Here is a 22,901-nt window from a genome sequence, read left to right as displayed (position 1 = left end):
ACTAAGCTCTTCTGGATCCAGCACTCAGGATGAATTGGGCTTTGAGGGAGAAGGTAGACATCCCGCCTGTCCTGGGACCACGCACCGTGGGTGCCTCATGGCTTCACCAGGGCCTTGTTGGCTGTCTTTGTGAAGTGAGAGTACCTCACTCTCGCATATAGCAAGCCTGCTAACTGCCTCAGGCCCCACCCCCACCCTCCAGCTGCCCTATATTGGTGTCCCTTACATTGGATGAGTTGGCGCTTTACTGAGGTCTGCCACCCTCACCCGAAAGAGAATGGTGGTACAGAGCGTAGATTATCAATGCAAGTCTCCCCGCGCCCCCAGCACAGAGTTAACTTTTGTGGCCCACCATCCCTTCTGTTACCTCCTCTATAAAACGAGGGGCTGGCGTCCAAATGACATGCTTCTATGCTGTGATGTGAAAGGATTGGAGCACGCCTACACAAACTATTCACCCCTCACTGCTCAGTGTAGCCTCTTTCTAATGCACACGACGGACATCAGTAGCTGCTGAAAGACCCAAAGGCACTGGCTGGCTTAGCTGACATGTGTTTGTAGGTACTGAATGCTCCCTTGAAAAATAAAAACATAGAGGCACTTTTCTTCTGGCTGTTTATTACAGAACGAAGAAAAAAACGCACTGGCTTGAAACAGATGCCAGATTTCAAAAGTAGAGGCGAAATACGAGGTGGCAATTAAAATGTGATTACACAGAGTCTGGACACTGAGAAAAGTTTACAAGACAGTGGGCGTGGGTTTTCTCTAACAGACACTGAAATATACATGACGATAATTGCAGATAGAAACCATCAAAAACAAATCAAAAATCAAGTATTAATGTGTACAGACCTTTCCCCCCCAAACCACCAGAGCCTTACATCGAAATAAATACTGAAAGGCTTTCAACCAGGAACATCTCACCTTCACCCTGCACGGGTGCCTGGAGAGCTGCAAAGCTGGGTTTTCTGAGTTTTTCTCCTGTCTGACTGCGAGGACACTCTAGGTCCTCAAGGTGGACAGCTCAGACAGTGTTCAGGTCACACATTCCCTCTTCACCTCTCCGAAATCTACAGAACCGTCAGCCTCCTTGCAAATTTCCTAGGCGGGGCACACGATAACAACAGCATCTGTTGTAATATGCTCATCAGTTAAGAGCTAGCGGGAGACTGAAAGTTTACAAAAGTGACTAAGAATCACACAAGGCGATCGGATGTTCAGTGAAAATGGAAATAAATGGCTAAGTGGTTTTCTATTTGGCATTTATCAGCTTGCACGACACCTCTTGGTCACATCCACATCTCCCATTGCATCAAAACCATAAGCGACTCAACAACACAGTCTGCGTTTTTGCAACAATGTATAATAAACACAAACAATGCATAATAAACACAACTGTACTGAAACGAAAGCTGTCACTTTATTTACAAAGTCACAAAACGAAGTATAAATACTTCTGTCATTAATGTTTAGGAAAACCATTTACAAAATTTTTAAATATGTACAGGTAGCTTGAAAAATCACCAGCTTTCCATTTTGTCACAGAGAGAGAGATGGGCATGGACGGTTGCTACTCAAGGAAACAATTGTGTGGCTGTCTAGGGCCGGTTGTGAATTTGCTATGGGTTCATGCCACTCCCTAGAGTGATGTCGACGTGGGGGGTGTCATTCTGGCTATTCTGGGTGACTTGGCCAGCATTCTTGGCTGCAGCATTTTGGGCAGCAGCGTGCTGCTGTTGCAGAATGTCATCGATCAGCCTCAGGTTGCACACCCAGTCTTCATCTGGGCTCACGCCAGGGCCTTTCAAGAGAGCTTCAATGAAATCCACCTCACTGCAGTCAGGTGGTGAAATCAGATCGTTTCGTGGGGGTTGGGGCTGGGGCAAAAAGTAATAGGGTGGCAGCTTACGGGAGGTATCCATTCTGTTGAATGGATCCGGGGACTGGCTGGCAGCGATGGACGAGGCAGCGGCGGCGGCGGCAGCAGCAGCCACATAGCTTGGCGGCGGCTCGATACCCTGTATGGGACTCATGTGACCAAAGCTGGCTATGCCCTGCTGGAGGGACTTGGTGACATTCAGCACAGGCACGGGACCCCGCACTGGGCTCTGTCTGAGGCTGAACCTGGGGTTGGCCAGGGCAGCACTCACCTTATGGCCAGGCCTGCCTCCTGGGGCCCCCTGATTGGGGGGCATGACTGCTTGCTGTGATGGACAGGTTGGAGCTACCAGGGGGAGTCTCATGGGTGCCTTGGCGAAGATCGAGTTGCTATCAAAATGCTGCTGGATGCTATTATTTAGTTGGCTTGGGGGTAGTTCCCTCGAGACCACTGGGGTTGCAGCTACTGCTGCTGCTGCCGCCCAGGCAGCATCACTGAACATGGTGGGCATTCTTGGCATACAAGGCTGTCTGAGCTGGTGGGGACTCAGGGACTGGCTGCCCAGGGGGCTGGGACCAAACCCAGGCAGGTGTACTCCCGAGGGGGTGGCCTTGGGCATCTGTGTATGCCGGCAGACAGAGCCGAGGCTGCCCAGGAGATTCTGGCCAGAGCGCAAGGGTATGGGAAACAGGGGACTAGAGTTGAAACTTCCTTGCCGTTTGCCTGGGGTTGGTGAGATCATGCCCTCATGGCTTTGGTGCCTTCTAGGTGGGATCATTCCTGGACTCAGATTGTTCTGAAGGAACCCAGCTCTGGGTGGCATCACGTGCTGGTTGGATGGGGGGCTCGCCTTGGTCCGGCTACAATGGGAGGTGATTTGTTCTTGGACGGCTACAGAAAGAGAGAAGGTGGGTCAGTTCCAAAGGCATCCTCAATGCAGTCTACAGCGGCTAGCAGGGAGCTACCAGCCCAGCAGCGACCTCTCACCTTTCGCCCTCAGCTCCTACTGAGCATCATCTGCTCCCCAAATCTTCTCAACTTGCCTTGTTCCTCCATCCTCAGCCTGGACCACAGTTGCTCTGGGGAGCCTTCCTAGACTCTTGGGTCTGTGCTCACACGCCCCACCCACCAAGTGCAGATCACGTTGGTCTGAAAATGCCAGCTCAATCTGTCTTTTCAAGTAGATTGTAAGCTCCATGAGGCCACAGTCAAGGTCTGCTTTTATACTCAGTTCTCTGTACGCAGGCCTGGCACTGCCCACCCCTTCACAGATGGAATGGTTTTCCTGGACCTTGTCTGCTTTGTTCCGACTACAGTTGAAGCATGCCTGATCTGGGCAGGTGGGACATTCAGTTGGTATTAGGCCCAAAGGAACAGGGGTTTTGCACGAGAATGGAGATGCAATGGCGTGATGGTGGCATTGGCTAAAATGAAGGTGCTGACCACCTATTGGAAGGCAAGCAGCCTTCGCTGAGCCCCAGGCGAGAGTACCCTTGGCCTAGCACAACATCAGGACTGGCTGATAAGGGTTTCTTAGCACACTTCTACCTGACTAGTCTGGAAGCTCTGCGAAGTAGGGACCATGCCTGATGTCTTGCAAACCCAGGCCAATACATGGTGATTACATTCACAGCTGCCATGGTAGGGTGGGGACCCTCGCTGTCTGTGGAGGCTCTGGGAACCCTCCACTACAGACTCATTGAGGCAGAGTTTCTCCAACCCCCTTTCCATGGCCCACACCTGAGAGATGGCCCAGGAGCCCATTAGAATGGGAGGTCCCTGTGGGGAGGGCAGGATGAGAACCCTGGGGTTGTGGCAGCCCTCAGCTGATTCTGATAAAACTCCAGGGGCTGTGCCCTTCTCTTATTGAGAATAACTGCTTTAAGGTGCTTGACTCAGTTCAGTCAATGTCTTGAATTAAACAGGGACGTCAGTCATTAATACCTGGCCTTCAATTGGGATCCTACTTAAGCTTCCAATGTGAGCGATCCAACCAGGGTGCTACTGAACTGACTCAAAGGCCTCCCCACTTTCCTTCAGTGTTTTAAGAAACACCCACAGTAACGGCTTTTTCTGGGGTGAATTCTCGCCTTACCCTCACATACATACACCCTGGTCTATCCCTTTGGGAATATTGACCTTAACTGCTTACCTTGAAATTGACTCATCTGTTGGGTGATATATGCACTCCGCTGTTCAGGGGTCACTGCCATAAGACCTGATCTCTGTTTCTCTTGCTAAACAGAAGATGAAAAAGATGTGTTAGATTACAACTACCAAGAAATAATTGCCTTGGGATCGCTGTGTGGGGACCCAGGACTTGGCTTTGGTGTAGCAGAAAGCATGAGTGAACACACCAACACACACACACTTGCATGCATGCCTCACCCTCCCAAGCAAAACTCCACAGATATAAATAAAAGTAGGATTCAACCTGGGTTAAAAAACCAACTGCGACAGCATAGGATGGGGTGGGAGACACAGAGCTTAAACAGCGAGAGCACGTAGAAAAAGATTTAGGCATTTTGGATGTCCTTCTGCTCAGGATGGGTCAGCAGTGAGATGTGGTCACCAAAAGAGCAAATGTAACATTAGGCTGCATTAATAGAAGCAGAGTATGTAGTAGGAGGGAGGTGACAGTCCTATACTACTCTGCCTTGGCTAAATCATGTCTATAGTACTGACAAGAGTCTGGGCATGCCGGCCTCAGGGAGACCAGATGAACTGGCTGCATTCAGAGGACAGTAGGTGATGGGAGTAGGGCTCAGACTCCAAACCACACAGACAAGAATGGCTGAGCAAACAAGGGGGGCTGGGGCTGGGGCTGGGGCAGAGCCGACTCTGGGCTATGTGGTGGTAGGTGCCCAGCTTCTGTGGGCCTGTCACGGGGAAAGGGCTGAGGCTTGTTCTGGGTGGTCCTGGCATGGACAGCAGGATGACCACCTGGTCACATAGACGTACTGTCCAACACCCAGAGTAACCACTCATTGCCAACTTTATTTTGTTCTGTTGAATGGCTGCAGCATGAGCAACTGGGATGAGCTTTCTGTCTCCCTCTCCAAGCTGGGTGGGCAGGAGGAGGAGCCAAAGTTCAGGGCCGCCATCCCAGCACTGAGTGTGGGAGCAGCTCAAGGGGACAGACTGGAAAGAAATAGATGAGGGCACGTAGAAGGCGCAACTTGCCCTTTGCCTGGAGACCCTCTGCCATTCAGTGCCAGGTTGTGACTGGGACCCAGGTCTGACTCCCAGTCCAGTGCTTACTTACTGCCATCTCTACCCACTTCTCAAGGAGCATGCTCGCTAGTGTGCCAACCACCAAGGCAGCTGCATCAGGGAACACACCCCCGAGTCCCCTTTCTGAGCTGTGTCCCCCCAGATACCAGAAGAACCTACAACATGGGCTGGCCTGCTTTTCTGCACTCAGAAGGGCTGGTGTGGGATGGCGGTGGGTGGAGCCAGCACTTGGGAGAGTGCCCGGCTCTCAGGCCCGGCGGCAGTTCCTGGCCTCAGTTCCTGCCAAGGCAGAGAGGACAAACACATGGCACTGGGCAGATTACACTAGAAGCGATTTCACCATCCTGCCCTTAGCCTGCTTCCTGTCCGAGCATTTGCCCCCTCCCTGGGGCTGCTGGGATGTGGGCAGCGGGGGTGCTGTTTCTCAGCCAGCCCACAGAGGTGCCCTCTTCCTGCTAAAGCCTGGTGTGGAGGCAACAGGACCTCCTTCATGCGTGCTCACTGTACGGAGCGCTCTGTACCCATTACTGCATATCACCTCACAACAACCTTTGAAGTCGGCAGGTTATTATCCAAGGGATACTGATTTGGACACTGAGGAGCACAGCGGCTCTATGACCTCCCAAGGCCACACCCTCAGGAAGTGGGGGAGCGCTGGATCTGCCTGAGATGCTCAGGGCGGGCAGGCATTTCTGAGGCAGCCCTTTCACTTCTGTTCTCCCCTTCCATACTTACACCAGCTCTAGGAGATCTGGGCAGAAAATCTACAGACCCCAGCTTACTGACATGACAGCTGAGGCTGAGACAGAGAGGTTACATGACTTGCCCAAAGCAACATGGCTGGGAAGTGCCGCGTCTCCTAACTACAGACCGACCCAGTGCTTTTGCCTGTCCAGCCTGCTGCTTCAGGAAACCTGCTCCTGTGGCCAGGTAGGTGTACACCGACCCTAACTCCGTCCCCACCCACTGCCCAGTTAGTTTCATCAAATAATAGTTGCACAGGGCTGGGGGCAGGGAGACAGGTAGAGGCCATAGAGTGCGACCAAAGGAGATGCATAGGAAGAGCAGAAGAGCCCAAAAGGAAAGAGGCAGAAAGGAAAGACATCCAAGGGCATGGGAGACCAAAGTCAGAGGGCGGAGGAATCGGCTAGTGTCTGCCAGAGAAAAGAGAGTGCTTCTCACACAGTCCAGGGTTACAGGATAAGGGGGATGTTGGCTAGCGTTCATCCAAGGAAATGCAAAATCCAGAGCATCTAGAGTTGGAGGGAAAACCTGTCCAGCAGCATGGCTACACCAACTCCCAAGTCCAAAGGGTGTACTTGACGTTCAGCTTGCAGGCCCGGCCCTCCGGTGTCCAGGGGCACTGTGGTCAAGCGGGGTCTCTTCATACCGCTGAGGTAGTCCGGGGCACCACTAGCCCTCTGCCCCCAGCCTGGTCCTGTTGTCCCTGGCCCAGTGAGCCAGAACCTTCTCTCCAGGCCTCCCTAGGAGGCTGCTTCCTTTGTTTTGCAGATGGAGGCCCCCATCCTTTGTTCTGCATCAATGTGCTCCACAGATAAGCCCCAAGAAAACAGTGGCTGCCTTTGAAACTGACAATGATAATCATTGGAAAACGGAGACATCAGGAAATGACAAATGTTTTCAGTGACCAGGAGGAAACTGTGGCTGAAAATTGTAGCTTAGTGAGCGACACTCATGAATGATGGCCCAGGCAACCTGTGGCTTTTCATAAGCATGTTTATGGCTGAAGTTATATTGTGCCAGGAGACAGTGACAGGGCAACGTCGGTGTGCTCTTTTCAAGCCTAGGTGCGCTTCCCTCATGCTGCTCACCACGCTGAGCCTAGGTTGGTGCCAGCAGGAAGTCTCTGAGAACTCGGGTCATGGCTCTTCCCTGTCATACTTCTTCCTGGTCCCACTGGGCCAAGGGGCCACATTCATAGACAAGGCTCAGCCAGGATGGAGACCTGGGAAGTCATGGAGTTCCTTTTCTAGAAGCTTCTTGCTGATGTTCAGGAAGCTGCAAAGCCCTAGCCCACATATGGGGGCCCATAGCAGGGCTAGTGCTTCATCCATGTGCTAGTCAGGAGAAAGAGGCAAATGGCTGGCCCAAGCTCCACTGCTGCCCACGGCAAGCTGAGCCCAACACGGCCTCTCCGCAGGCCAAGCCAGGTGCTGTGTCAGCTTCGTCCTTCATCCACCATAGGTGGAGGGCTCATTTAAGTCCCGTGGAGGCTTCCTCTCACCACAGCAGGGGGAGAATGGTCTCAGGACTGATGCAAGCATTTCATCTGGCAAAGGAGGGTGGGGAATGGGGCCAAGGCATAAGGACAGAGGATCAGCACGACTCAGACGCAGGTGCCCGCAAAGCGTTCCTGGATTTCAGCCAGATTCAGACTGAAGTTACCGGCCCCGTGATCCTCAGGAGGAGAGCATTCTGACTGGGAAGGGGATTCCAATGGACTGTCTTCTGGAGGACGCCACGGGATGAAGCCTTACGGAGTACAGCACATTGAGGCAGGGAAGGGGACAGGGGAGGGAAGGAGAAAAGACAGTAGGGAGGGAAGGAGGGAGGGAGGGAAAAGACAGGGAAGGGGGAAGGAAAGGGAGGGACAGAGGAAGGAAGGGGGAGAGAATAAGGAGGAGGGGGAGGAGGGTGGAGAGGAGGAAGGAGAGATTTTTTTTCCACCACTAGGGAACCCATCTCCTTTCCCAGCAGATGCAGCCTGTGAGCGCCCCCACACAGAGCCAGCCTGCCAAGCAGAGGAAGGCACTCAGCTCTGTATTAAGAGGTTCAAAGGTTAATGAGCTCTAGTGTCTGGGTTCATTTATTACTCCACCAGGGAAAGCACCTTCTTTTGTAGTTTTTGGAAGCCAAATTTGGAAACACCTCACCCACCCTTCTGACTTTTCCTTTGAAATGCGAGGAAGACAGCGCTCTGAGTGGAGATCAAGAAATCAAGACCTGAATTCTGGGGCTCCCACACCCATATGGACGGGGACACCTCAGACTTGCCACAGCCCACGGATGGAGGCAACGTAGACACTACATCGGAAGCCCTGTTTGAGGGGGTGTGGATGCTCTTAAGTGAAAAATTTCCTCAGGTGTCCTTCAGAAACTGCAAGGACTTCCTACAGTGAAGGCAGGAGAGGTTCTTTTCTTAGTCCCTGCTGACCCTCAGAGCCTGTGACTCAGTTTCTTCAGAATGCCTCCAGAGGAGGCAGTATCATTGGGAGTGATGAGGTGCCATCACTTCTCCTCCCTTCAAATCCCTGAGGCCAAGATCTGGGCCTGCGGGGAAGGCTGCTGAACACCTGCCCTATGCGTTCCCTTTGCTCAACACCTTTCAGGGCCCTAGTGCAGCCAGTGAGGTTTGGGCCTCACTGACTCTGGGGCCCCCAACGAACCTGTCCAAATACTGGATGGGAAGAGAGGGTTTACTTGTTAGTCAGCTGACAGACATTTCTCGTGGGTCTACTTGGGGACAGCACTGTGCATCTCTACTCTTATGGAGTTTGCAATGGAAGACACAATAAGTCAATCAAAGATCATTTCAGATGGTTACACATCTTCTAAAGAAATGACGACGAGTGAAGGGATCGGGAGTGGGCAGGGTGGGGGGCACGGCAGAAACCTCGGGTCAGGACGTGGGGTCCTGAAGGTAAATCAGAAACCGCCACACTGTTCTCTAAGTTGGGCAAGACCTGGAGCAGCACTGGCCTGCTGGGGTCTTTCTTTGCCCCTCTGGGCCGCTGGCACAGGAACTGGGGACCTCCCCCACCATCATGGTGCTGCCCTGGAGTCTGAACCGGTCTGAAGCTGTCACTGGGGCTTCATAAAATCAATGACATCGAGAGTAAATGGCAGAGAGCTCTAGGTCAGCTTTTTAACTCTCCATTTTCTGTCTTTCCACTTGATCTCTGACTGCATGAACTCTATTCTGACTCTTCCCCAGTCTCCTTGGTGGTTTCAGGGCTGCCCAGTCCAGGAAGGGCTTGGTCTCAATGCTGGAAATATCCCAGGGTGGAGGAAACAAGTATCCTTGTAGCTCCCCTTTCTTTTTCCCCTGTGGGGCCTGCATCCTCTGTCTGGCCTTCCTGAGTCACTGGCTGAACTTGCAAGATCCTGTCCCCCAAAGCACCCCCAGGTGGGCACAACTTCCAAAGCTAAGTAGGGAAGATTTGGGGGCCGAGCATCTGCTCCTCCCACCCTTCACTGCTGGGTGGAAGGCCTTGGCTTGGTTAGAGACATAACAAGGAAGAGATAGGAATTTGCGAGGCAAGTTAGCTGGGATCTCTTGTTTTCGACTTCCGAGGACAGAGAAGGGCTGGGTGGGACACAGACACATCCTGAGGGGACGATGTCCCCATCTGTTTTCGCTAATTCTGTTTCCCTGGCACTGTTGTGCTCGACAAGATTTCTCAGGTTTCAGCTGAAGATCACTGTGACTCCAAGAGTACACAGAAAATGGGGAAAAGACAAAAAAATCAATAGCCCTTAAACGGAAAGCACTGCTTGTTCTTCCAGGCCAGGGCAGGCAGATAAAGAGAACAAGGCAGTACGTACCAAAGCAGAATTTCCATTAAAGGCCTGAATCCCGGAGGCCCTTTCAGCCTGATGACCATCTTCTGATCACTATCATTTTGCAATGTTCATGTCTCCAGTCTTCTCTGCAGACAGGGCAGATGTCCTGTGCGCACTGATATTTCATGCACCAGAAAAACAACTCCACGATCAAAATGAAATTCTCCGCAAAGGCCCACTCTGGCTAGTATGTACCATCTTGCTCTTGCGACCACTAATGTGACTCTTTAGGGCAAGTCAAGCCATTCTTTCTAGATTATGCAGGATGATTCAAACTCACAGCCATGTTGAACAGGCTTGGCTTGGATCCCTTCTGCCTGCCTTTCTCAGGCTGCCAGTCCTCCAGTGGGGAAATCCAACTGCCCACTTGTAGGGCACACGAGTCCTGGGTGGGTTGAAGGACCACCTTGGGGTGCAGAGTCCGCAGTGGATTGCTGTCAGGAGAGGCAGTTTCTCAGCACCCGTGAGGTATGGAGCAGGCAGGCACTGGGGGATTCGTGGTGCAGAAGCGCAGCCCCTGTCCCCTTCGGGCTCACAGTCTGGCCACAGGGACAGACAGGCAGGGAAGGAACTGGGTACTGAGAGGTGAAGAGCAGGGAGGGAGCAACTGCACTTGGGGCAATCCCCACTCATTTCCCTGGAGGTGAGGCTGAGGCACTTGGAGCACTCTGCTTGCCTGGCTGTTCTCTGTGCCAAAGACTGGCCGGGACACAGTAGAGAAATCCCTCCTAGGTGTACAGAGCTTTATGGGCTGTCACCTCCTGTGTTCCACCCAACAACCCTGTGAGGCAGGCGGGAAGGCTGAGCAGGGGACTGTGCTCCAGTTGACAGATGAGGAAAGCGAGGCTCAGGGGAAGTGACTTACCTACAGCGTCGCAGCTAGGCAGTAGTGGAGCGGGCACCTGCCTCCAGGCCTTCGGATCCCAGCCGCCCCAGGGCGCTGCCTCTGAGGTGCCGTACGAGGAGGTGACTCGGGCCAGCTCATGAGCAAAGGAGCTGCCGGGCAGGAAGGACTCACTCCCCAGAGCCTGGCAGGATGGGGGCTGCCGCCCGAGGCTGACCTGGGGGGGGCTGGCTTCCCAAAGCTTGCAGGCTTTGTCTACATGAGTCTACAACAACCGATTGAACAATCCATCAGCTGCTTGGCCACAAAATGGTTCTGACTGATCTTGTCACTTCCCTGACTGCCTAGCTGGGTCGTTTGGGTGTCGTGGTTATACACACCAACTGGTCTGGGCAACAACACCAAACAGCTTTGCAGTGTTAATCATCTTGGGTCACAGACTCCTTTGAGAATCAGTTAAAAGCTATGGTCTCTCTCCACAGAAAAAGCATTTACAATGGTGTCTCCCCCTTCCCAGCCCACCAACATTTTACATATAATTTCAAGGGTTTTCTGGACCACTTAATACCCATCCGTGGATCTCAGTTAAGGATCCTCTGCCTTGACCGGTCACTGTCATGTTGGAAACGGGAGTAAAGCTAGGTCAGATAGCTGGTTCATCGGCAATGACCTTGACCAAGCCCGATCCCTCCCCACTCCCCACCCCCCACCCCCCACAGCAGAGCACACTGCTTTGTAGGTATGTGTGTAGACATGCTGAGGAATCTGAAAAACCAAATGGTGAGTGCAAAACCAAACAGTCAAGTGGAAATCTTACAACAGCCACGTCCTGAACTGCAGCCCTCACTGCACTTCACCTTGCTAGGGCCCCAAGTTTTCGGGATTTGTGTGTGTGTGGGACCTCTCCTTTCCATCACGTTTCAGAAGATGGGAATTTCATCAGAACTGATCTTTGACCCAATTCTTTCAGCCAAAGGCAATGAAAAAACCCACACTTGATGTCCATGTCAGAGAAAGCTTCAAGACTCAAATGAGCTCCTGACATCCTCGTGAACACACAAAGTGCTTGGCAACAGTGGTGTCCAAAAGGACCAGGGGGAAGTCTGCTTGACAAGAAGTTCTTTCTACTTGAGACAGCTTCTTTATGCTCATGCTTTTAACACCTGAGCTGCAAGTGGTCAGCTGTGTCTCCTACCAAACATTCTGGTAGAAAGGGAAGTACTGATCCCCCAAATCTAAACTAAACAGTTGGAATCAGTTCGATTCATTGCAATAAGCACTTACTAAGCACCTACTGTGGGCAAGTCTCTTTAGTGGATGACAGCCCGGTAAATAGTTGGATGCATTATTTGAGCAACAATAAAAAATTGCCACCACTAAATTTATTGATTCCTTGCTATGCACCAGGCACGAACACAAGTGCTTTCAAGATTCAATCTCACTCAATCTTTTAAAAAGCCATACATGAGGCCAGAACTGTTACTGTCCTTATTTTACAGATGAGGACACTGAAGCCCAGAGAGGTTAACTGAGTTGGAGTTGCCCAAAGTCACACAGCTAGTTAGTAGCAGAGAGAATGCAAATGCAGGTTTACCTGGTTCCCAGGCCCACGTGTAGTTTGCCATGGTGTGTGTGTGTGTGTGTGTGTGTGTGTGTGTGTGTGTGCCCTTACTCATTAACTTGCCATATGGAAAACAAGTTTTGAAATGCAGACTGTTAAAATATGCCATTGAGAAAAGTACAGGCTAAGTTTTACAAGAGGGCTCCAGACAAATTTTTAAGAATGAATTGTAACTACTTAAAGATGGGACTAGGAAGAGGTTTACAGATTACACCCTCTCCAAAACAAAACAAAACCAAAAAACAACAGGAAACATTCTTAGCAAGTAAAAAAAATGCACTTGGGAAAGAAAACTTCTTTGCCATTTGACGGTGTACCAACTGTGGAGGGCCCAGTGCCCCACCCCTTGGGATAATTCAGCACAGAGCTGAGCTCACTGGCTCCCTCCAGCTTCACTGCCATCAAGTTCCAATTTGTCCTTGAGTAAAAGTCATCTTGGACATGAACAGAAATGACACTTTCTACAATTGACAACTCTTTGTACCAGCATACCTAGCTTCTTGATTATCTTAAAGACAACTTTATAGCCACACTGGAGTTTGTAACAATCCCAATTTGCAAACATTACTGGAGTCCGGATTCCTGGCCCATTCCATGACGACACATTCTAAAAGCGATGAACGGGGCTTATTCGTAAGCTCTTGCTCAAGAATCCGGGGTAGCTTCATGTGACTTGTAGGATATCAGTGATGGGTCAAGAAACAGATGCCCCCCATCGGCATTAACATACGCGTGCAGTGCCTCAGTAGTTCCTCAGGCAGAAACAACTACAGATGGCACGTGGGAATTACCAGCGGCAGAAGATGCCCCCACAGTGTGGGCAGCTCTATTCAGTAGCAATTGGGAATGGGCCTGGAGCCATTCATTCAAGTGGAAGAGAATGGGAGCAGGCAGTTCACAGACCAGTCCAATCCCAGTTAAAAAACAAAAGAAATAAAATAGATGAGATTCGATCTCGACTCTGATTCACTAGGAGCTTTATAGTTGATGCTTGTGTACCTCCTCCATTTTATGTAATTTGGAAAAGACACTGCATATCACCCACCCTTTAAGTGTGAGGCCCAAGTTCCAAAGAAAAGGTTGTTAGGAACATTTCCACTCCTAGAGGTTTCCAAAAATAAGGTACATCCATCTCTCTCCTTGAAATCCCTGAGAATCTCAGTAAAGCAAGTCCATCAGTAACTGGTGGCCATGACTCATAGCTCTTGGACTGGCTGATTCCATACGATTCCAAATTTCATAGAATTTAGACCATGGGATGGGTAGGGTCTAACAGCGGTATCTGATTTCATAAAGCTCACACCTACTCAGCACCCGGGACTGGGGGCTACCCATAATTACTAGAGGGCTTGCTGGAATGAAATTGGCCCAGGGTCCCTCTGTCCCTTGACTTCCCACCCGCTTGGAAGCCAGGTTTCAATTTCCATAGCGTCATGTACTCTACCCTTCAGTCATACTGATCTTCGTAGAGCTATCCGAACAGCTGCCACATGTTTTCAGCCCTCTCATCTTGTGCTCCTTGGTTCACCCAGCCTGGAATGCCCTTTCTCCAAGTTTGCAGTCTGGGAATCCTGCATGTCCTTCAAGATTCAGTTCCTCCACCCTAGGAATTGTGTTCTCCTTCAGTCCTACTCCCGTGGCTGAACCTCTGGGTGACTGAATAGTCTTGCTGGGCCAAGTCTTCATCACCTCTGAATCCTTCTGGAGCCCAGACAGTGCCTGAGTCAGGTGAGGGGCTCAGCAAATACTTCGAAAAGTCAATCAACTTTACTCTGTTATGAATTTAGCATGATGACCCAGGCACCTGGGAGATAACAATCTGGTGATCAGTGCACTGGCCTCTTTTGGGGATGAATGTTAATGATAAACCGAGCCTTGAACCTCATTTAAGTACATCTACTCATCCCTTTTCAATGCCATTGTATTAATAAAACCCATCAATAGAACAGAGAAGGATCATACTGACATCATGAAAGTAACATCTGTTAACACATTTATTGAGCACACACCGTGTGCTGGGCACTGAACTCTGAGCACACATGCATTCGAGACTGTCTTTAATTTACAAGACAAGAAAGTGGAGATAGGCTTACCCAGGACACACAGTGGCAGGGTAGGGTAAAACCTGGATTTGATTTACAGAGCGACTAAAACCCAAGCAACTCCTGGGTTTGGAAGTGCAAAGGCTCCTTCTCTGCACTTGGAGAGGAACAGTCAGCTGTCTTCATTCACACGGAAGTGGCACCACCTTGTTGGCTATTCTATGGTATCGCCATAACTCAAATGGGCTCTGGTGACAGAAGCTAAGATTATGACCAACCCCCATAGATATTCAGCTGCTCTGCAAGAAATGGACAGAAACTGCTCAGACTTTCTAAATTATTGACTGGATTAGAGATTGGTCCAATCTTCTCCACCATGAAGATTCAGAAGGAGGTATACAAGCGTTGGCAAGGCTATAGTTATATAGTATAATTCTACTGGCTTCTGGGAGCTTAAAGATTTCTAGACGTAATCACCAAGGGGTTCCGGAAACAAATCCGGAACGCCTCTCTTTCCTTTCTCTGGTCTTTAATAACCACATAATGGAGGTGAGCAGAGAAAGCCCAGAAGAGGGAACTGGAGACTTGGCACATATGTCGGAGACTCTCAAGGCTCAAGGTCCTTCAGGGCTGGCCTGACTTCAGAAGCCAGCTCCAGCTGTTCAAGTCACTAGTGAGATGAGCACACTAAGATACTAAATGTTTTCCAGATAGCCCAAAGAGGTCAAGGCAGAGCTGTGGAAGAAGCTGGATCTTTGGGCAAATTGGTGAATGTTCCTACCTGTTGAACAGAGGTGACAGGAAACGATTTTGTAAATCTGAAGTCATGCATTGGAAAAGCAGGAAAATTTAATGTGAGTCAGACTTCTTGGTCTCTTGCTTGCTATTACCCTACCTGGCCAAGTGCAAATGGGATTTCAATATACTATATAACCATGTGTCTATTAATAACAAGAAAACTATACAACTCAAGTCTGAGATTTTATAGGGAATAGAATCTCAGAGGTGCTATAAGCAGTACTGTCCAACAGACCTTTCTGAGATGATGTTGAATCATCATCCTAGAAAGAACAGAACGTTCTATACCTGCACTGTCCAATATGGTAGTCACTGGCCGCCTGTGGCAATTGAGCACTTGAAATGTGGCCAGTGCAAATGCAGAAGTAAATTCTTACTTTTATTTACTTTAAATTTAAATAGCTACATATGGCTGCTGGCTACAATGCTGGAGAACACAGCTCTTTGGCACAATGGCAGGCTCTGGAGAAAGAAGGTCTGGGCTTGAATCAGGGATTGGCCATTTCTTAGCTATGTAATTGTGGGGATGTAACTTAACCTTTCTGTGCCTTAATTCCCTCATCTGTGAAAGGGAGGTAATTGTTGTACCTTACTCATAGAGTGGTAGGGGTTATAAAGAATTGAATTAACACGTATGCAGTGCCTGCATGTTATATGCTCTCTCGGAAGGCTAATTAGTGGTAGTCTTAATTAATAATAACACCTTTGCCATATATCGAGCACGTTTACAATGCCCCAGGCACTGTCCTGTGAATTTTACATGGGTGAGCCTGGAATGGGACAGGTTGCTCTAGGTGTGGTCTGGCCAACACAGTTCAGCAAGACCATCATATATCTTATCTTTTGGCAAAATAGACTAATAATAATGATAAATGATCATTTTGATAAAATTAGAAACCTTTATTGAGAATTCCTTAACGTAGGCACTAGGCTCAGCCCTTTCTTGAGGTCATTTCAATTCTCAGAACAATCCTATGGGGAAGGTACTATTATGCTCCCATTGTAAAGATGAGAAAACTGAAGCACAAAGAGGTTAAGCAACTTGCCCAAGGTCACTACTAACGAGTGACCTTGCCAGAGCCTGGACTAGAACCCAGATATTGTCTGACTTCAAAGTCCATGCCTTGACTTTTGCTTGAACAAACTGCCCAACTGAAACTTTTGCAATTGGTATAAGCAGACCAGCAGCAAGAAGATTCTGGAGGGTCACTAGGTTCCACAGCTGTGCAATGGCTTCTGGGCTGGCTACTGTGTGACCCAGTGTTTTTTATCTTTTTACAACTGTATTGTAAAATGAGGGGAACTCCAAACTGGGGGAGTTCTGTTATGATACATGTGGTATCGGGGCTCACTAAAGAGATTCTGCAAAGAACTCTAGGGTAGCACCAATCCTACCTATTTCCTGCATATCTTCTGTACATTTGCATTTTGTTATAATTTCTTTGGAGCAGAGAATTCTCGATGCAAGAGCTGGAAGAATTTGAGCTTTTCTGGATTTTCCCTTTATAAATGCATAAAATTTAACCTTAATATTTCAAAGTTTAAATGTCTAAGGCTGACTACAATTGATGGGGACCAAAATCAAGTTCACTTATTCAATCAAGTTCTCAGACTTGGAATTTAATCACAGGGTTACGTTGAATTGGGAAATTGCTACTTTACCTAGAGAAAAGAAAAATAACCCAAGAACACAAAAAGGTAAAATCAATAATGTATAAATCAATTAAGGAAGGAAGAAATACACATCTTTTTCTGCACCATAATTCCAATGAATAAGTAAGTAGCCGATTAACTCCCTGGGGTAGAGACTGTGGCAGACCCTCCCGTAGTGCTGGGCACAGAGCAGGTCTGCAGTATACTCGGCTGTTTTCTGTGGGGCAGGTGTGCAGAGTGGCCAGTGCTGAGCCTGTCGTCAGTAAAGCTGGGTTATGAGGTAGGAAGACTATGTGGTTGGGCAGGCTAGTTGGGCCACTGGGAATCATCTCAGGAGCAAGTTCAGGTCAAGAGCACTGTTGTGGGGACCACCAGGGGCTGGGTCAAAGGGCAAGGACATCAAGAATCTCCGGAATCTGGAGTCTCAGTAGCTAGGAGAGACTGTGGCCCTGACAGCTTCTGGAAGGTTGCTCTTGTCTCATGATGATGATGGTGATGATGATAACAGCTACCATGTACTGAATTTGTACAATGTGCCAGGCACTGAATGAAACACTGTGTAGTTTTTATCTCCCTTAATCCCTGCAGCAACCCTGAAAGATAGGTACCATTATTATCCCCATTTTATAGGTGAGGAAAATAAGGTTCACAGAAGCAAAGAAACTTGCTCAAAGTCACATGGTAAGTAAGTGGCAGAGCTAGACGTGGAACCTGGGGCTGACGTACTCCAAAATCCAGGCTATTAATCACAAATATGCAATGTCCAAAGTCTAACCCTTATGGTTATATATATCCTCTGCCCCTATTTCCCCCAGTGTCTCCCTGCTGGGTACAGTAAGCACTGCTGACAGGTCCTGGGGTTCCAAAGGAGCCATCCAACTAACCAACACATTCAGGCAGCCAAGGAAGGGAGTGGCAGGATTTCCTCTGGAGACTTCTGGATTTAGACAACAGATTTAATGCATGCATCTAAATCATATCCCTCCCAACTTCCCACTAAATGTACAGTAAGGGTCTGGTTTTGTTTGTGAAGATATGATCCCGCAATGATAAGGAGACCACTCCAGGAGATAACAGCATCATAACTTGTCCCGCTCAAAAGTAGCTAGATCAGAGTCAACTGACTCCCCAGCTCCAGGGAAACTGAATCATAAGGGTGGCAGAGGGGAAAGCGGAAAAGCAGGTTGGCCTACATGACAGAATCTTCATCAGGCTGTCCCTGCCACTGGGAGGTGAAGTGGATAGGGGTGGCCAATATAATGGGGTAGATCGCTGGATCGCCTCCCTGACTCCATGTCCTTGGGGTTCCGCCTCTCCCTCACCCTGGAAGAAATCTGGGTTGATCTTTGCTGCTGCATTTCCTGCTCTGCCTTCCATATCCTGCTGCCTGGATCAGGTGGGGACGCTCACTTCACCCCACAGAGGTGTTCTGCCTTGACCTACACACCTGGAGGCTGGAGGTCCTGAAGGCAGATTGGGAACTTGACAGCAAACACAGAGCAGCCCAATCCCTCTGGCCATACGTCTGGTGTCCAGTGCCATGGCCGTGACTCTGCCTGGAGTCTGATGGTGGTGAGCTCCATACATTCCCTTTATGGGAGGGATCATGCTTGTAGCCACCGAGTCCCCAAGAGGGGAGCTGGGGCAGCTCTTCTTTTTGAAGCCTTCATCTAATAGTGGCACTGTGACACTTTGCTGCTTATAGCTGCACCTAGATTGTGCTTGCCACTCAGTTCTTCAAAATGAAGCGATTGTTTGAGTTCATGAATAAGTGGTGAAACTATATACACACACACATATATAGAGAGAGAGAAACGCAGGAGAATGACTGTCGGAATCAAGACAGTGGTCACTTCTGGGGGGAGGGAAAGGCTGTGATCAGAAAGGCATACAGAGGTCTTCTTCGAGGTTGACAATGTTCTACTTCTCAACCTAATTGATGGTGACAGTACGCTTCTTTAAACTATGCATATAGACCTTGCACACTACTTTCTATTTATGTTATATTTCACTATATATATATATATATATATATATATATATATATATATATATATGTATATGACTTGATGTCAGTAATGTGAAATATATATTGCTGCATAGAAAAATAACGAAATATTGTACGCCAACATGTTAACAGTGGTTACCCCTGACTTACAGTATATACTTATGTTTTCTGTATTTTCCAAGTTTACTACAAGAGCACATATTATTCTTATAATCAGAAAATCATTTAAAAAGACAAGGTCCCCATCTAAGATTGAAACTAATGAAGATCAACACAAGACAGATGGAATGAGCCATCTGGAAATCCACGCAGAAGATACCTGTCTAAAGAGATTGGCGGTGTGCCCGATCTGACGAGGATGAGCTCGCTGCTCCCCAAGAGCCAAGGGTGTACTCCTGGAGTCGGCTCCCTCCCAGAAATCAGGATGGTGGTTATCTCTGGGAAGAGGAAGGACTTCAAAGATATTTTGAAAGTGCTATTTCTTCACCTGCTTCATGGGTACCTATGTGTCAGTTTTATTATACGTTTTATACGCTCTTCCGTATGTATCATATGGATTTTAAAAAACAGGAATTATGTAAGCAGAAAATACTGTGCTATGTCAAAGCAACAGGTCAAGTTCATATAAAATCATCATCATGTAGAGGTTCAGAAAGTCGCTTTAGAATTTTGATTTTTTTTTCCTGCCATTCCCAGCTTTCTGGAGATGCTCCAGTCACAGGAAATTAGTGTGGGGTCAAGGCTGCAAGGACCTAGCCCAGCATACTCATCATGGAATTTAGGGCTGAATTGGTGTTGGCTCTCTGAGTCTTATCAGGTATGCCACCATTTCCAAGGCTCAGGATTTGGGGCCTGCCTTCTTCCCTCAGATTTTTGTCCACAGACACACACAAGTAGGTATCCTGCAATTCCAACTACAAATGAACCCATGCTTTCCCGCTACTCCTCTCTCTCATGGCTACCTATCTGGTCACCTGCCTTCCCTACCCGTATGGGATGGGGAGGGGCATCATTCTCTAATTCCCTTTCACTGAAGGCCTCCTCTTCTGCCTTCTTCTGACCCACTCTATCTCCCTGGAGCTATTCATTTCCCTACTACCCTGGCACTTTTTACAACTTGGAGAAAGGAAAAATCACCTACTCAAGCCATCATTCTCAGTACATGAGGGAGAGGTCCATGGCTTGCTCAGGATTGCCAAGCAATAAATAAGCCTTGCCTTGGGAAAACCACTTTCATGATCATACTATCTCCCCTGCCGGGTAAGCGGGGAGTTATCGTTTAGTGGGGACAGTTTCAGTCTTGCAAAATAAAAAGAGTTACAGAGATGCATGGTGGTGATGGTTGTACAACAATGGGAATGTAGTTAATACCACTAAACTGCTCATTTAAGAATGGTTATGATAATAAATCTTGTGTTATGTGTATTTTACCGCAATAAAAATAATTGGGGAGAAACACTATCAAGCAAGACAGAGTCTGAGAGTCAGAGACACCTACAGAGAACATCTATCGCCACTGTCTCCAAGGGATCAGTCTCTGGAATTGGAGCCCTGCAATACCACCCTCTGAGAAACACTGGTTGCCACCAACTCCCTACTTGGTAGGTGGGGACACTGAGGCTCGCGATAAGGAAGGGCCTTGGCCAACTCAGAGCAGACTAGAACTCAGCACTCCTAGTTCCCAGCCCAGGATGCGTTCTTGCAACCCCTTTATCCCAAAGGAAGCCACTTTCTCTGGTCTGAATGCCAGGAAGGGAGGAGAGGAGGGTGGAAGCTAGACCACACAGCTTTAATGAACAGCCTTTTCACATCTATATGAAAAGCCCATTGGCATGAGGAAGAAAAGGAGAGGAGAGGGTGTCCCACACAGAGCTGACCTCTATCAACCCCTGTGTAATTCTCCCTGAGAGTAAGTAAAAAGGAGACTCCATACTTCTGAGTTGAACAGGCAGCCCAGCACTGGAAAAGCCCTGTTCTGCGCACTGCTGAAAGCTACTACACCCCCAACATAACCCCCAGGGTTATGCCCCTGGAAATGGCCTGCAGCCTCGGTTCCTGACTCTGGGGTGGACCTTTCTAGAATGCATTTTGAAGAGGTTGAAAGAGGTTTTGGAGGCCCAATATGGGGGGCGTGGTGGTAAAATGGGTGACGTGGAGGGCCCCTTGATGGTGAACCAGATAGAGGAACAATAGCCAAATGTCAGGCCTCCTTCTTGGCTCCAAATCAAAGATGCCTGGAACCCTTCCAGGGAAGAGTCTCAGGCATGCCATCCCTCCAGTGCCTCAACAGCGACAGCAGTGCAATTTCAGGCAGCTGCCCATTTGGAATGCAACCTCCCTAATCTCAGCTGGGAGGACTCCTCAGGGGCCCAGCAATGCCCCTATGAAGCACATCTGGAAGAAGCTAGACTAACTGGACCCTCAGCACAGCTCCAGCTGGGATGCCCAGGTATGAGGCCAAAAATAAAATTCTCTTTACTAAGCACTGGCCCAGATGCATCTCTCCTTGACTCTCTGAAATGTCTGCCTTCTTTCTCTTGCCCCATTAGGAAGCAAGAGTTCTCGCTGGGTTAGCCTCCCCCTGAGGTGAGGCCAGTCGGGCCCCCAGCTTCTCCAGAAGCCAAGAGCATCATCATTCCTCTCTTCTCCCCACTGCCCTCCAGATACCAGCCATTCAGCTTCTGGTTTCCCCAGAGCTGCTTGCCTACTTAGGGTCCTCCAGTTCTTGCACAGATGTCCTAGTTATTAACATATGTAAATGGCCAGACTATACTGAAGTAGGTCAACAGCCTGGGCTCGGAGAGTTGTCACACACTGGCACAGGAGAGGGGGCTCTTCCCCCCAGAGAATCTGGAGGACATTTTCATCCATTTATGGAAAAAAAAAGCCCATCGACTTGGCTGGGCAGAAGATCATCTGAGAATTAATAGAACCAGGTTAATCTAGTGGCACCAATCAATGAGAGGCAAGAGAAAGTGCCAAAGGGGTGAAGACCTTGGGTCTAGGTTTAAGTCCTCCATGTGCTTGGCAGGTGGGTGGCCTCAGGCAACTTGAGTTATCTCTCTAAGCCTGTTTCCCTATGCAGAAAGTAGGGATAACAATAGTGCCTACTGCCAAGGGCTGTTGTGAGGACAATATGAAAGGACAAGGGGAAAGTCCTCAATACAGGGCTCAGTGCAGTGCACGCATGTGTGCAAGGGCTACTCCCACCCTCCATACCCACCCCATGACTATCAAGAGCTCTGGCCTGGAAGTCAAGTAATCCAAGTTTAGCCCGGGCTTTGCCATTAGCTTTATGAGCTTGAGAAAGTCCCTTGGACTTTTGTGTCTATTAAGATGATCATGCATTTTTTGGTCTTTTTTGCTGTTAATATCGTTTATGACATTGATTGATTGTCATACACGAACCAGCCTTGCATTCCTGAGAGAAATCCCACTTGGTCATGGTGTATAATCCTTTTTATGTTACTGGATTCAGTTTGCTAGGGTCTTGTTGAGAATTTCTGCATCTCTGTTCCTAAGCGATAGTGGTCTACCTTCTCCCTTTAGGGCCTCGTGGCTCCATCTGTAAAATCATGTAGTTGAACTAGACAATCTCCAAGGTCTCTTTCAGTGTTCATGTTCTCTAATTTTATGACACTAAGACAACTAAAAAATAGTGATTCTTAGGCACCAGATGGACAAAACTTAGATTCTTCCTAACACAATTAAGAGGCAGAATATCCATTTTGCTTATTTCTCAAGTAAGTTTAGTCTCTTCAATCTGCCCCATTTCCAACGCCTGGTCATCTTTAGATGCTTAGTATGGAAACGAAATAAAGCCTGCCAGTGAATTCATTTTAAACTTCTTCCAAATGCACATGGTTATATTTTCCTAGACCTGGGGTCAGAGTGGAAATTGAACAAACAAGGGGAAAGGGGGAAAACCAAGAACCCAAACATTGAATGAATAAGCAATGAAGAAGCCCAGTCCAGCTACAAACTAATCAAACCAGCCTTGGCCTTGTCCTTCAAAGTAATCAAGCAGTTCCTTCTGCTGCTTCTGTTGCTGTAGCTACCTACTGTCCACCAGGGACCCGGGAAATGGCCTCCCCAGGCACAGGTACTGAAGGAAGGATGTCCTAGCCATACGAATAGCTGCTCAGATCTCCTGCCACAGGGAGCATAATTGACTGATAGCCTCCCAGAAACTGTCCCCTTAAATCTGTTACTGCATTTGGCCCAGGCCCCACTCCCAA

General features: G+C 48.8%; 1 protein-coding gene across 5 annotated transcripts in view; it reads right to left on the bottom strand.

Moving 5' to 3' along the window:
* Window positions 1–596: 596 nt before the first annotated feature.
* Window positions 597–22,901, bottom strand: part of MAMLD1 (mastermind like domain containing 1) — a 122,268-nt gene continuing 99,963 nt past the window's right edge. For all 5 annotated transcript variants that reach the window (XM_088795230.1, XM_074324232.2, XM_019753515.3 and 2 more), the window contains 2 exons: window positions 4,032–4,116; window positions 597–2,770 (listed from right to left, as the gene is read on the bottom strand). In XM_088795230.1, coding sequence (XP_088651356.1) covers window positions 1,620–2,770; window positions 4,032–4,116 — 1,236 coding nt within the window. In that variant the 3' untranslated portion in view covers window positions 597–1,619. The remainder of the gene's footprint in view (window positions 2,771–4,031; window positions 4,117–22,901) is intronic.

The sequence above is a fragment of the Rhinolophus sinicus genome, chromosome 18, assembly GCF_057876585.1.
Source record: "Rhinolophus sinicus isolate RSI-liver-muscle chromosome 18, RSI-T2T, whole genome shotgun sequence".
Lineage (NCBI taxonomy): Eukaryota > Metazoa > Chordata > Mammalia > Chiroptera > Rhinolophidae > Rhinolophus > Rhinolophus sinicus.
The sequence above is the reverse complement of the archived record's forward strand: the minus strand, read 5'-3'. Positions and strand labels throughout refer to the sequence as shown.